The sequence below is a fragment of the Sinocyclocheilus anshuiensis genome, unplaced genomic scaffold (assembly GCF_001515605.1).
Source record: "Sinocyclocheilus anshuiensis isolate Anshui unplaced genomic scaffold, SAMN03320099.WGS_v1.1 scaffold1101, whole genome shotgun sequence".
NCBI lineage: Eukaryota > Metazoa > Chordata > Actinopteri > Cypriniformes > Cyprinidae > Sinocyclocheilus > Sinocyclocheilus anshuiensis.
Window position 1 is genome coordinate 126,067 of NW_015558562.1, and position 15,727 is coordinate 141,793.

The window sequence follows — 15,727 nt, forward strand, 5'->3', positions numbered from 1 at the left end:
CTGTCTGTCTGTCTGTCCGTCTGTCTGTCCGACTGTCTGTCTGTCTGTCCATCTGTCTGTCTATGAACCTGCCTGTCTGTCCATCTGTCTGTCTATGAACCTGCCTGTCTGTCCATCTGTCTGTCTATGAACCTGCCTGTCTGTCCATCTGTCTGTCTATGAACCTGCCTGTCTGTCCATCTGTCTGTCTATGAACCTGCCTGTCTGTCCATCTGTCTGTCTATGAACCTGCCTGTCTGTCCATCTGTCTGTCTATGAACCTGCCTGTCTGTCCATCTGTCTGTCTATGAACCTGCCTGTCTGTCCATCTGTCTGTCTATGAACCTGCCTGTCTGTCCATCTGTCTGTCTATGTGTCTGTCCTTCTGTCCATCTGTCTGTCTATGAACCTGCCTGTCTGTCCGTCCGTCTGTCTGTCTGTCTGTCCATCTGTCTGTGAGTCTGTCTGGTCCGTCTGTCTGTCTGTCCATCTGTCTGTGAGTCTGTCTGTCTGTCTGTCTGTCCATCTGTCTGTCTATGAACCTGCCTGTCTGTCCGTCCGTCTGTCTGTCTGTCCATCTGTCTGTGAGTCTGTCTGTCTGTCTGTCTGTCCATCTGTCTGTCTATGAGCCTGCCTGTCCGTCTGCCTGACTGTCTGTCTGTCTGTCTGTCCATCTGTCTGTGAGTCTGTCTGTCTGTCTGTCTGTCCTTCTGTCCGTCTGTGAGTCTGTCTGTCTGTCCTTCTGTCCGTCTGTCTGTCCATCTGTCTTTGAGTCTGTCTGTCTGTCCGTCTGTCTGTCTATGAGCCTGTCTGTGAGTCTGTCCTTCTGGACATCTGTCTGTGAGTCTGTCTGTGAGTATGTCTGTCTGTCTGTCCATCTGTCTGTCCATCCATCCATCTGTCTATCTGTCTGTCCGTCCGTCCATCTGTCTGTGAGTATGTCTGTCTGTCCATCTGTCTGTCCATCCATCTGTCTATCTGTCTGTCCGTCCGTCCATCTGTCTGTGAGTATGTCAGTCTGTCCATCTGTCTGTCCATCCATCTGTCTGTCCGTCCGTCCATCTGTCTGTGAGTATGTCTGTCTGTCCATCCATCTGTCTATCTGTCTGTCTGTCCGTCCTTCTGTCTGTGAGTCTGTTTGTTTGTCCTTCTGTCTGTCTATAAGTCTGTCTGAGTCTGTCTGTCATTCTTTTTGTGAGTCTGTCTGTCTGTCCATCTGTCCGTCTCTCTGTCTGTCTGTTCGTCCATCTGTCTGTGGCTCTGTCCATCTGTTCGTCCATCTGTCTGTGGCTCTGTCCATCTGTTCGTCTCTCTGTCTGTCTATTCATCCATCTGTCTGTCTCTCCCAGTCTGTCTGTCTGTCTGTCTGCCGTCCATCTGTCTGTCTGCCATCCATCTGTCTCTGTCCAGCTATCTCTCTCTGTCTGCCTGTATGTGTCTGTCTCTCTCTGTCTTCGGTGGCGTCTGCCGTGAGGAGTTTCCTTCTCTGTCAGCGAGGTGTTTGACGGGAGACACAGGTGTGATTTCAATGTCTTTCTCTCTTCAGTCGACGACAGGATCATAGAAGCTTCTCGAGGGTGAGAACAGCCAGGGGTCAAAGGATGATGATGATGATGATGGGAAAAAATGACTGAGGGGTTTATTTCTCCTCCACATTCTGACAGAAACACTGGAAGAACTTCACACTTCCATAACTGACGACATGATATCACTCAGCTCAGTCTTCAGAGTCACTGTTTTTTCTGTAAATACTGATGTCACACTCATCTGTCTGTCTACAAACCAACCCATTTCGTAGCATTTGTCTCTACATTTACTTTTATTCATCTGGCACTTTCATCCAAAGGAACTTGTGAGAAATGAGAAATCTTAAAATAAATGCTAGCAATGCAAACTTTCAAAAATTGTCTAGAAAAGTATGAGCTAGAATGAGGACGGATTAAAGAAATAATAAGGTTTGGTTCTGAATTGCGAAGAATTCATATTAAAATGACAGGTCATGATTCTCAGATCAGACTTATAACTCCTATTTCTATGGCTTTCTTAGATGAGATTAGGTTTGCCATGTGAAATATGTTTGTAAAAAGTCTGAGACTATCACCATGGTTCTGCAAGGCTTTAAATAGCTCATCAGATTCAGAATTGTGTTTGTGTGCAAAATATAGAGCAGCTCCTGAAATGTCAGTGGAGGTTCAAGGTGAGAGAGACTGAGGGATGATACACTGGAAACAAAACAGAGAAGAAAAGTAATTACTAAGAAATTGAGCTTTCATGTTTAACACGTGTTCAGAAATATGGTTAATCATTGTTATGGTAGCTGTGTGTTTTTGTTTGTGTTTATCAGTGAGTTATTGCACTGTATATAAGCTGCATGTTGAGATATTTCATGCCTGCAGTCACTGAATGAATGTGAATCTGTTTATGTTGACAGCTGAACATGCAAACAGTTCACTGGGGGTTATATATGATCATAGTGACGCTATGACAGCTCTTTACTACACAAATAATTATGATTAACACTATGTAGAGACACACGTGCAATAAACACAAACACTGTCACTATTTCCACAGAGTATTATCCGCCGCAGTCTTTGACAGCAGTGGACACATATTTAGCCATTAAAGGGTTATATTGTTTATTCTCGGTTTATATATATTTTTTAATGAGGATCCAGTAATGACCTCAATTATTTATTGTGGTCATATATGTTGAATGTGTCCATCTAGTGGCCACAGTGAGGATTTTTCTGGGTTTCAGTTGTATTTATTGATTTATTTTTTCATGATTATACTGCAAAATGAGTCGTCAATATTTTGGGTTTTCTAAAAGAGAAAGACTACATTTTAAACGTGTTTCATCTGCTAAAAGTTTATTTCACCGACTTGTAGATTAGATGGACTATATACTGTAAATGTTGTATTGATTGGGGACGTCATTATGTTTCCATTATGCTGGCAAACATGAAATGTTCCTCAAACATTGGTTTATGGTTTCCATTTGATTATTTCTTTGGGAATCACTTCTTATAACATTTTAGAAACAGTTTTTATGTTTTTATTTTCCCAACTAAAACTAAAATATGTTCCTAGAACATTTTAAGTTATTTTCTAACACTGAAGTATATTCCTAGAAAGTATTAGAAATGTTGTTTTTTCCAGCTAAAACTGAAGTACATTCCCAAAATGTTTTAGAAATGTTTTGCCCCCTAGTTTTTATTTTCGCAACTAAAACTACGTTTCCAGAACATTTTAGAAACATTGCTTTTAAGATTTTTTTATTTTCGCAACTAAAACTTTTCTCAGCTTTTTGCTCAAAATGTTGCTTTTTTTATGAAACCTACCTACATTCAAGTGTTGATAAAAAAAAACAATGCTTGAAGCTAGAACAAAACTGATTTTTTTGTTTGAAAGTAGACGGTCTGATTTTGTTTGAATGTATTGCATGTTCAGATATTCCTACAGCAAAATATTCTGGGGGCCATGAAATTTTAGTGAAAATCAGCAAAACTTTTTTCAAAAACGCCGGCGGGGAAAGAGTTAATTTCTGTTCCTTTGCCCTCTTGTTCTCCAGCATTCAGACTCGGATCGGCTCCTGGTCTGGGCTCGGGACAGACGTGTCCTGTCCCTCGCTGGAGGGCTCCTACATCGCTCTGGGTCACATGCAGAACGGACGCATGCTCCTCAGGAGACTCCTCAAGTGGTCCGTGATGAGAAAGAGCTGGAAAGGTTCATCAGGATGCTGCTGAGACAAGACTACTGAGACACGATTAATGAACAAACGGATTGCAAAAACACGGCATCTTCAAAATGGCCTGTTTTTCTACATTTTTTTGGGAAAATGCAAATCTATAAATCATTTTTATATGATTTTTGCTTATTAATAACTTTGATACAAATCAATTCTACTATACATTTATGATGAAATAGAAATAATACATTTAAAAATATATATTTATTTATATATTTATATACACATATATACTATATACACTACCAGTCAAAAGTTAAAGAGTAAGATTTTAATATTTTTTAAAGAAGTCTCTTCTGCTCACCAAGCCTGCATTTATTATCCAAAATACAGCAAAAGCAGATATATGGTGAAATATTTTTACTACTTAAATGATGCTGAAAATTTAGTATTGAAATCACAGGAATAAATTACATTTTAAAATATATTCAAATAGAAATGTTATTTTGAATAGTAAAAATATAAAAAAAAAATATATATTTTTGCTGTACTTTGGATCAAATAAATGCAGGCTTGGTGAGCAGAAGACACGTATATAATAAAATAATTTTTTTATTACATTTTTACAATTATTTTTCAATTTTGGAAGGCAGATTAGCATCATCTGGTTGTTAAAAAAAGAAAAACACATGTAATGTCATGGTGTAACCACTAGTTGCCTGTATAGAGCGGCATGTGAATTGCCTAGTTGTTTTTAGACATAATTACATCTTTTTATTAGGTGGGAGATTTGACTATATATTTAAACAATCTCAAAGACTACTTTTTGTCACGTTTTAGATATTTTATTGTTAGAAATGGTGATTTGAAGTGTTAGTTTTTGCATTATGATAGCAGTCAAACCTGAACATTGTGCTAAAGGGGTCCTATTATGCTCTTTTAAAAAGTCTTGATTTTGTTTTGGGGGTGTACTAGAACAAGGTTGTTCGAAAAACACATTATTTTTCACATATTTTACATTATTACAACACCTCTCTCCTCAGGCTGGCATGAACGGCTCGAATGATCGGTTAGCCGGGCCAGTGTGTGCTGTGATCGGTTAGCCGGGCCAGTGTGTGCTGTGATCGGTTAGCCGGGCCAGTGTGTGCTGTGATCGAGACTCGAACCCACAACCTTTGGGTTATGAGTCCGACTCTCTAACCATTAGGCCACGACTTCCCCTTCTAGTTATTTAGTGTAACTAGACTGGCCTCGTCATGCTCGTCATGTGACACACAGCAGCCACAACAGCACTTATATTTATTTTTTCCTTTTAATTTGAAACATCTCCAAACGCATTAACTATATCATGAAATATCTTGATTCTCACCTTTATAGATTATGTTGATCTATAGTGGGTGATAGTCAAAGTAACCTAATAATGTAATCTATTAATATGCATAAAAACCTGTCTGTTTACTTAATTAACAGATATGGATGTCATGCCATAACATATTTTTAATACGACTGAGTTTATATTTAATGTGAATTCACAGAAAGAGAGCAAAGAACATTTACATTATCAAAGAACAGTTTCACTGACAGTCTAGTTCAAGCACTCTCAAAAACTCCCATTAAAACCACTGAAGCCGTTTACACTGTGAAATTAATATCTTACAGATTCGTACACACATTTGCACTTTGTTGTATCTGACGAGAGAATTCACCAGCAAGGGTATTTGTAAGCAAGAGGTCTTTGTAAGGGATGGATCCAGACTGAAGCTTGTGTAATTCCTAGTTACAGACACAGTGGTTCATAGGTGTGTGTGTGTGTGTGTGAGTGTGTGTGTGTATGTGTGTGTGTGAGTGATTGGATGTGTCTATATCACACTCTTGATGTTTTATAGTGTCATCCCTTCACTGCCTTGATCTTTTTTTCAGTATTGTGGGCGACACATTCTCTGAATTGTTCTGTTTTTGTCCATTTCCCATTCATTTCCTATGGTCAGTCATTTTTGACCGAAGACCAAGAGTGTGACTATTTTTTTACGACCACTTAGCCTGTTCGAATCATGCCCTCAATTGTTTTTCCCTGTGTTCACATTCCGAGTGCCATAAAAGTCACCAAGTTTTGTACCATTCTGATGAAGCTGTGATTTTTAAAAATTCAAAAATTCTCCAGTCAGAAGTGACGGAAGACCACAGAAGGGTTAATGTGTTGCTATGTGCAGGGCCAGATTTACCTCTTATTGTGACATGCAAAATCATTTTTTGCCCCCACCCCTTATTAATATATACTGTTACCGCCCCAAAACAGCCAACAAAATTCATCTCAATCCATATGAAAATTGTCAGAGTGTTCTCTATCACAGAATTCCATTGCTGATTAAAAAACATTATTTTAGAGCTAGTAATGAGCTTGAAAAAAGTCTGCACACTCAAACATCAAAGCATCACAAGCGAGATGAGAACAATATAAGCAATTTACTGAAAGAATCAAGTAAAACGTTTCGGTCACATGTTGACCATTTTCAATGCCAAGCTAACAGTGTTAGAACTAGAAGCCATCTTAATTTGAGGAATCACATGATAATTAAAGAGATCACATGATCAATCAGGACACACACAGATAAAAAAAACACACACACACAAAAAAAAAGCCACAATGTGTGTATATGTAGAGCAATGGATAATCTACATCAAATTAGAGAACAATGGTTGTCTGTTGGAGTTAACAAAAGTACTATTCCTAAAAAAACAAGACAATTGAAGTTCTTAATTTAATCCCTTCGGATATACACAGTCCATATAATAGATCCACTTAGCTTCACATTGTAACAGTCTTTTGTTAGAATCACCACCTCTTCTTGAACTGATCAATCTCTGAATACCTGTAAATCTCATATCACTAAATTTATGGTCAGCATCCACAAAATGTCTGGCTACAGGAGAATGATTGTCCATCCTTCTAATAGAGCTCCTGTGCTCGTTGATGCGGGTCTTTATGCCAATATATTGTAGACCACATGGGCATGAAATAAGATAAATAACAAAAGATGATGAACAAGTGATAGTCTCTCTAATTTTGAATGTTTTCTGAGTGGTGGTGCTAGTGAAAGAATCCGTTTTAATTGCATTTTCACAAGCTGAACAAATCCTGCATGGGAAGAAGCCAGTGGAATGATCCAAAGTCACATATTTGTTCTCCTTAATGAAGGTATCCGAACTGACTAGATGATCTCTTATGTTACGTCCCCTATAATATGAAAAAAGACTAACTTTATGGTCAGCATCCGCAAAATGTCTGGCTACAGGAGAATGATTGTCCATCCTTCTAATAGAGCTCCTGTGCTCGTTGATGCGGGTCTTTATGCCACGATTATGTAGGCCTACTTTAGGCAACACATACAAAACAGGCCTCACTGGATATTTGCATGTTAAGAACTGCAGTTCCGTTTCGGTAATCATTTGATTGCTGAAAGCTGATGTAAGGAATCCATCAATTTCTTTCTTAAAGGATTGAGTAGGATCCACATTCAACTTAACATAGAATTCATCATTATTAATTTGGAGTTGCACTTCCTGATCGTAAGATTCCCTGGGTATTAAAACAATGCCACCCCCTTTATCTGCAGGCTAGTAATGAGCCTTTAATATGCAGACAAATGAGAGAGAGAGAAGCATGTGTGAATAACCCGAGTCTGTCTCTTAACAGTGTTCTGCAGCAGCTCTACCAATAGCGAATATGCAAGTTTAACTCATTCAAAAACAGCGATGTCACCTCCATGCCGAGAAATGTCATGATTTTCAGTTGCAAAACTAGGCTACTTTATTGATAAAGTCGCAGGGCAGCGCTGACAAGTTTCTGTGCGCATTTGATCCGCGTGTGTGTAAATGTGAGTCTGTACTGTATTTGTGTTCATTTGTATGTGAAATAGCGGGAGAAATAACTGATTTGTAGATATTATAACATAATGTCGTGGCATAAAAATGGAAAAAGTTTGTCATTTTTTATCTTATTTATTGTTAGTTTATTTTCTTGGTAAAAGTCTAGGGTAAGTAAAATAATCTTGTTTTAAGAATATTTTACTTACACCACTGGCAGATAATATTACTTTTTTTTTAAGCAAAATGCAGTTAGTTTAGTTTTTTCCCCTGGAAATAAGACTAAATATCTTACATCATTTTGCTTATCTAGTAAATGCATCTTAATTTTTTGATATTTTGACTAGAAACAAGACAAAAATACTAAGATAAGCCGTTTTTGGCAGTGCATGCCTATGCATAAATCTGACCCTGGCTATGTGGTTTTTGTGCAGTTGCTAAGGTGTTCTGAGTGATTTTAATGTGTTGTTGCTATGCGGTTGCTAGGGTGTGCTGGGTGGTTTTGTACTGTCTGAAGTGTCTCTGTGTTCTCAGGTCAGAGCTGAAGATGGTTTCTCCTGCGATCGCTTTGGCTTTTCTTCCGCTCTTGCTCACGATGATTATCCGTTACCGATATTATTTCGTGCTGCTGTATCGGGCTGTTCTGATCCGCTGGGTGCGGGACTGTCTGACGGGCCTCAGCCGAGAGGAGCGGGCGTTCCAGTACATCCTGACCCACGCCACACCCGGAGATGCCCAGAGCATCCTAGACACATTTGACCACTGGTGCAGCAAAGTGGAGTTCATCAGCCACATCGGACCCAAGAAAGGTCATAAACACACTCACACATTGACACATCTGTCGTCATAATGGGTTCAGGTGGACTCGCTTTTTATTAGGTCTAAGTGCTTAATAGTTTAGAGGAGACTAAAGCAGGTTCTAGCAGGTAAATTTGTGACTTGCATCTTTGACCCCAAAACTCTAGAATGTGAAATATCTGAATAAGAGCATCTTCTAAATGTAAATATAGATGGTATTTGACTGTGTCCTAACCACTGGAAATGATTAGAGAGGTTTAAAACAGTGATTCTCAACCAGGGGCCCACAAGATGACTTAAAATTAATTAATATAAGACAAAACAACCTTTTAAAATAAGCTAAAACAAATAAAAATCAAAACCAGAGGTATTTTGCATTGCATGGAAGGATAGTATTTCTACCTACAGAAAGTACTCTACTCTAATCTAAAACTGCTAGATATACATTTACATTTAGGCATTTAGCAGATGCGTTTATCCAAAGTGACTTACAAACGAGGACAATAGAAGCAATCAAAACCAACAAAAGAGCAATAATATGTAAATGCTGTAAGGTAAGTAAGATATGCTTACTTTTGCACACTTTTTAGAAAACAAACACAACCCTAGGTGTTTATTTGATACAGTGGCTAAATTAACAACAAATAAAGCATCGACAGGTTCAGATATTTTCCAACAGCACACAGCAGAAATTACTTAATGAGTTTTTTTTTTACTTAGTTCTGATATTTCCTGTTTATCTCTGTGAAGCTGCTTCGACACAATCTGTATTGTAAAAAGGTGACTCATCCGATAGTGTCAGTGCAGTAAAATAAATAATATTCCTGGATATTAAGTGTCTTTTAAAAACATAAATAAGTACATAAACATGAATTAAGAAAGTAAATGGGGCCCATTCTTAGATGAAACATCATTGGCTGTCACACAGGTAAGATTCTGGACCGGCTGCTGCAGGAACACTGTCCCATCACGGTGCTGGAACTGGGCACTCACTGCGGCTACAGCACGGTCCGCATCGCCCGCTCGCTGCCCATCGGCGCCCGCATTTACTCCGTCGAGATGGACGAGAGAAATGCTCAGGTGGCTGAGAAAATCATCCGGCTGGCAGGTTTTGATGAGGACATGGTGAGTTCATGAGACACATTTACATTTAGTCATTTAGCAGACGCTTTTATCCAAAGAGACTTACAAATGATGACAATAGAAGCATGTGAGATGTGTTTTTAGCCGATTCTTGAAGATGGCTAAGGACTCAGCTGCTCGGATTGAGTTGGGCAGGTCATTCCATCCAGTTACAAGAAGGGACTGAAATAAAGCATGTGTTTTGTGTTATTCTAATCAAATGCCTACATTCAGCAGCAGTGTTGGGGGTAACGCATTACAAGTAACACAAGTTACCGAATCAGATTGCTTTTTTAAAGTAGCTAGTAAAGTAACGCATTACTTTTTAATTTAGAAGGAGATATTTATTTCTAAGTTACTTTTTCAAATAAGTAACGCCAGTTACTTTGTTTCTCATGTGTTGAGTGACAGCTCTGGTGTTGCCATGGTGACAGAAATCAGGAGTCAGTGCAGAGCGTTGTGTGTGAACATGATCTTACTGTAGTTCTAGACTAAATATCAACATGTGTTTACTCATCTCACTGCACACAAACACATTCAGTGTTCCTCACAATCAATAAAAACAGTCAAATGCAAACTCAGAATATTATACAAACCTGCAATAATTAAATATGTTAAATAAGACAAATACCATTTATGTATTTAACTACTGACCTTACATAATCCAATTCAACCATACTAATAAACATAAATGACACATTTGTTTCATTTTTGTTATTGCTAAATAGTGTTGCCCTCTACTGTACAGACGTGAATTTAGATTTCCTTCAGCTTGAGGCGCATTCATTTCACTTTTGTTGTGAAAGGGCTTTTACATTTGTAAAAGAATAACTTTTTTTATGTTAAAAACAAACAAGCAAGCCCTGCCCAGATTTAAAAAGTAACTCAAAAGTAACCAGTGTTGGGGAAAGTTACTTTTAAAAGTAATGCATTACAATATTGCGTTACTCCCTAAAAAAGTAACTAATTACGTTACTTAGTTACTTTTTATGGAAAGTAATGCGTTTCGTTACTTTTTAAATCTGGGCAGGACTGTTTGTTTTTAATATAAAAAGTTCTATTTTTGGCAAATGTAAAAGCCCTTTTACACTAAAAGCCTCAGGCTGAAGGAAAAGTAAATTCACGTCTGTACAGAAGAACGCAGAAGAAGAAAGTTCAACACTCTTCAGCAATAAAAAACGAAGAACAAATGTTAGTTTATCTTGAGTAATTTTTGCTTATGGTTGAATTGGATCATCGAAGGTCAGCAGCATAAAATGGGATTAAATACATAAAAGGTTATTTGTATTATTTAACATATTTACTTATAGCAGGTTTGTGTCATATTCTGAGTTTGCATTTCACAGTTTTTAATCATTTTGAGGAATACTGAATCTGTTTTTTGTGAGTGAGATGAATTAATGCAAGTTCACATTTATTCTAGAGCTAAAATAACATCTTACTCCTGATTTCTCTCAACATGGGGACAGTAACAGGCATTACTTATTTGAAAAAGTAACTCAGATATTTCATTGTAAATTAAAAAGTAATGCGTTACTTTACTAGTTACTTGAAAAAAGTAATCTGATTTTCAATCTTGCGTTACTTGTAATGCTTTACCCCCAACACTGAAAGTAACGTAATGCATTCCTTTACATAAAAAGTAACTAAGCAACATAATTAGTTACTTTTTTAGGAAGTAACGCAATATTGTAATGCATTCCTTTCCATAAAAAGTCACTAAGTAACGTAATTAGTTACTTTTTTAGGAAGTAATGCTTACTCCTGATTTATCTCAACTTGGGCACAGGACAGCTTTCAATCAATAAATGGGAAACAAGGTAACTGGCGTTACTTATTTGAAAAAGTAACTCCGATATTTTCTTGTAAATTAAAAAGTAATGCATCACTTTACTAGTTACTTGAAAAAAGTAATCTGATTACGTAACTTGAGTTACTTGTAATGTGTTACCACAACAGTAACAGTAACGTAATGCATTCCTTTCCATAAAAAGTAACTAAGTAACGTAATTAGTTACTTTTTTAGGAAGTAACGCAATATTGTAATGCTTTCCTTTCCATAAAAAATAACTAAGTAACGTAATCCGTTACTTTTTTAGGACGTAACGCAATATTGTAATGCATTCCTTTCCGTAAAAAGTCACTAAGGAACGTAATTAGTAACTTTTTTTTTTAGGAAGTAATGCATTCCTTTCCATAAAAAGTAACTAAGTAATGTAATTAGTTACTTTTTTAGGAAGTAATGCAATATTGTAATGCATTACTTTTAAGAGTAACTTTCCCCAACACTGTGTTGGTCTGAGCGGTTTGATCTGTTCCTCAGGTGGAGCTGATCGTGCGTCCGTCGGATGAGGTGATCCCGCGTCTACGTGAGGATTTCGGCGTGGAGCGTCTGGATCTGGTCTTCATGGATCACTGGAAGCGCTGTTACCTGCCGGACCTGCAGCTGCTGGAGGGCAGCGGTCTGCTGGGTGAGGGCTCCATCATTCTGGCCGATAACGTCATCTTCCCCGGAGCGCCCAACTTCCTGCGACACGCGCGCCGCTCGGGCCTGTACGAGGTCAGAGTTCACCGCGCCACGCTGGAGTACATCCGCGGCATCCGTGATGGCATGGCCGAGCTCACCTTCCTCGGGATCAAGTAAAACACGCTTACAGGATGTTAACGTGACGCTCTGAACAGTTCGTGTCACAGCTTTCGTTTATTTGATGCTCGTTCACTAACGTCAATCATCAGGTGATGAGCAACATTCACATTTATGCATTTATCCAAAGTGACTTGCGTTGCATTCAACGCACACGTTAACATTTGATCGTTCCTTGCTTTCCCTGGGAATCGAACCCATGACCTTGGCTTTGCTAGTGACAAGATTTACTGTTTGAGCTACAGGAAAGACATGGAACACTTATTAAGTTTGTGGATTTGTGAGATCAACAGGTAATTAAAGTTGGCATGAAATAAAAATTAATCTTACTAATTTTATTATGGACAATTCATCTGTGCATTTTTTTTAGCTTCATGTTTTATTAAAATGTAATAACTGGATCTTCTGGTGAAAACTTAGTAACGTAAAATATTTTCAGAAATATCCACTGGACAAAAAACTCTGGTAAATAGTAAAATGAAAACATAAGTATTAAGTACTTTTATCCCTCACAACTTCTTTTCATTCATCTTTCTTTCTTTATGAAACAGAATTTAATATAACGTTTAATATACCACATGATATATATATATATATATATGTAAATATATAAAGATATTTATGGTTACATTAATATATAAATTGCAGTTAATTTCAGAAAAAAAAAAAATATATATATATATATTAGTGCTGTCTAACAATTAATCGCATCCAAAATAAAAGTTTTTCATAAAAAGTAACTAAGGAACGTAATTAGTTACTTTTTTTTAGGAAGTAATGCATTCCTTTCCATAAAAAGTAACGTAATTAGTTACTTTTTTAGGAAGTAACGCAATATTGTAATGCTTTCCTTTCCATAAAAAATAACTAAGGAACGTAATTAGTTACTTTTTTTTTTTAGGAAGTAATGCTTTTCTTTCCATAAAAAGTAACTAAGTAACGTAATTAGTTACTTTTTTAGGAAGTAATGCAATATCGTAATGCATTACTTTTAAGAGTAACTTTCCCCAACACTGTGTTGGTCTGAGCGGTTTGATCTGTTCCTCAGGTGGAGCTGATCGTGCGTCCGTCGGATGAGGTGATCCCGCGTCTACGTGAGGATTTCGGCGTGGAGCGTCTGGATCTGGTCTTCATGGATCACTGGAAGCGCTGTTACCTGCCGGACCTGCAGCTGCTGGAGGGCAGCGGTCTGCTGGGTGAGGGCTCCATCATTCTGGCCGATAACGTCATCTTCCCCGGAGCGCCCAACTTCCTGCGACACGCGCGCCGCTCGGGCCTGTACGAGGTCAGAGTTCACCGCGCCACGCTGGAGTACATCCGCGGCATCCGTGATGGCATGGCCGAGCTCACCTTCCTCGGGATCAAGTAAAACACGCTTACAGGATGTTAACGTGACGCTCTGAACAGTTCGTGTCACAGCTTTCGTTTATTTGATGCTCGTTCACTAACGTCAATCATCAGGTGATGAGCAACATTCACATTTATGCATTTATCCAAAGTGACTTGCGTTGCATTCAACGCACACGTTAACATTTGATCGTTCCTTGCTTTCCCTGGGAATCGAACCCATGACCTTGGCTTTGCTAGTGACAAGATTTACTGTTTGAGCTACAGGAAAGACATGGAACACTTATTAAGTTTGTGGATTTGTGAGATCAACAGGTAATTAAAGTTGGCATGAAATAAAAATTAATCTTACTAATTTTATTATGGACAATTCATCTGTGCATTTTTTTTAGCTTCATGTTTTATTAAAATGTAATAACTGGATCTTCTGGTGAAAACTTAGTAACGTAAAATATTTTCAGAAATATCCACTGGACAAAAAACTCTGGTAAATAGTAAAATGAAAACATAAGTATTAAGTACTTTTATCCCTCACAACTTCTTTTCATTCATCTTTCTTTCTTTATGAAACAGAATTTAATATAACGTTTAATATACCACATGATATATATATATATATATATATGTAAATATATAAAGATATTTATGGTTACATTAATATATAAATTGCAGTTAATTTCAGAAAAAAAAAAAATATATATATATATATTAGTGCTGTCTAACAATTAATCGCATCCAAAATAAAAGTTTTTGTTTACATAATATATGTGACCCTGGACCACGAAACCAGTCATAAGGGTCAATTTTTCGAAATTGAGATTAAGCTGAATAAATAAGCTTTCCATTGATGTATGGTTTGTTAGGATAGGACAATATTTGAAAATCTGGAATCTGAGGGAGCACAAAAATCTAAATATTGAGAAAATCGCTATATTTATTATGTATATATAAATACACACACGCATGAATATTTTTCAGAAGAATATGTTATGTTTATATATTAAATATATTTTTAAAAATATAAATTATATGAATATAAATAGACATGTAAATATTCTCAAAATATATACTGTATGTGTGTGTGTATTTATATATACATAATAAATATATACAGTACACATAATATATTATGTAAACAAAATCTTTTATCATCGATTAATCGTGATTAATTGTTTGACAGCACTAGTTTACAGGTGTTTTACCTGTATTCAAAATATACAGCCCCCCACTTAAAGAGAATATTCAAGATGCTCCAAAACAAATAGAGTCCAGGAGGGTGTCGCACTGGAGGCTAACAAGGGGTATGGATGTGATAGGGCACACAACTTCGTCAGTGAACAACGGCTCGGTGTAGTTAATGCTGCTCAAAGTGAAAGCCCGCAGGTGATGGAGATTTACCGCTGATTACAGAACCGGCTTTACTGATAAGATGCTCGTTAAATATCGCATGCGATTTATCGTGCAGCCCTAATATAATACATAGGCAACCAGAGATAAGAAATGTTTTTTAACAGAGTTTTAAAAATGGATAAAGTTGATTCATGTCGGTAAATGTTCTTTTAATTTGTTAAAGATTGCATGAAATGAAAATGACCCCATCTAGTCTCTGAATGCATCTTATAGATCTTATTGTGAACAATTCAACCCTGCATGTTTTATGTTTTTTAATTGTTTGACATAATGTTGAATTCTTCTTAAGCTCCGCCCCTACGAACTCACGCTCATCTGCATAGACTTGAGAGCCACGCCCACATCTCTTTCACTTGTCATGATGCGGAGGAAAAGAGCCTTCACGTCTTGAATGATTTAAATAAACAACTGATTCTATTCAAAAGGGACGGAAAATTGACAAATAATACAAGATGAATAATTGACTACAAATTTATTTACAACCGCAAAGAAGTATTATGATACAAACAGCTCAAAGCTGTTCCTAATCTCTCAGTTCAGTCAAAGGTTCATGAACACATGATTAACAGCCGTCGGTGGTGATATGGTGAGTTGGGGCTGTAAAGTAGATGTTTGATGACATGCAGAAACAGCGAGTAACTCAGTAACGTGATCGGCCGTTAAAAAGTGCTTACAAAGTGACAAAAGTTCATGTTGCGACAAGTGCTGCCTTTATCAGAAACACAGTAACACTGAACATTCAATGTCTCATGATCTGTGTGTGTGTCTGTGTGAGTGTGTATGAGTGTGTGTGAGTGAGTGAGCGAGCGAGCAAGTGTGTGTGTGTGTGTGTGTGTCTGTGTGTGTGTGTGTGTGTGTGTGAGAGAGTGTGTGTG

The 15,727-nt window shown here is 37.5% G+C and overlaps 2 protein-coding genes across 2 annotated transcripts in view; one reads left to right on the forward strand and one right to left on the reverse strand.

Moving 5' to 3' along the window:
* The window catches only part of LOC107679434 (splicing factor U2af large subunit B-like), a 3,199-nt gene extending 1,429 nt beyond the window's left edge, over positions 1 to 1,770 (reverse strand). Inside the window, exons 1-5 of the mRNA XM_016474979.1 lie at positions 1,679 to 1,770; positions 734 to 797; positions 631 to 691; positions 522 to 597; positions 393 to 408 (exon numbers count right to left, since the gene is read on the reverse strand). Coding sequence (XP_016330465.1) covers positions 393 to 408; positions 522 to 597; positions 631 to 691; positions 734 to 797; positions 1,679 to 1,770 — 309 coding nt within the window. The remainder of the gene's footprint in view (positions 1 to 392; positions 409 to 521; positions 598 to 630; positions 692 to 733; positions 798 to 1,678) is intronic.
* Positions 1,771 to 7,910: 6,140 nt separating this feature from the next.
* On the forward strand, positions 7,911 to 12,417 carry tomt (transmembrane O-methyltransferase). Its single transcript, XM_016474986.1, has 4 exons — positions 7,911 to 7,973; positions 8,066 to 8,340; positions 9,258 to 9,454; positions 11,775 to 12,417. Exons 1-4 carry the CDS (start codon positions 7,921 to 7,923, stop codon positions 12,093 to 12,095), a joined length of 846 nt encoding a protein of 281 aa, XP_016330472.1. The 5' UTR covers positions 7,911 to 7,920; the 3' UTR covers positions 12,096 to 12,417.
* The last annotated feature ends 3,310 nt before the right edge of the window (positions 12,418 to 15,727 follow it).

Excerpts from the sequence above, each read along its gene's own strand:
- tomt (XM_016474986.1), top strand. The coding sequence starts at position 7,921 with ATGCCTATGCATAAATCTGACCCTGGCTATGTGGTTTTTGTGCAGTTG. Across the intron at positions 8,341-9,257 it reads CCACATCGGACCCAAGAAAG|GTAAGATTCTGGACCGGCTG; the intron begins GTCATAAACACA and ends GCTGTCACACAG. Across the intron at positions 9,455-11,774 it reads CAGGTTTTGATGAGGACATG|GTGGAGCTGATCGTGCGTCC; the intron begins GTGAGTTCATGA and ends TCTGTTCCTCAG.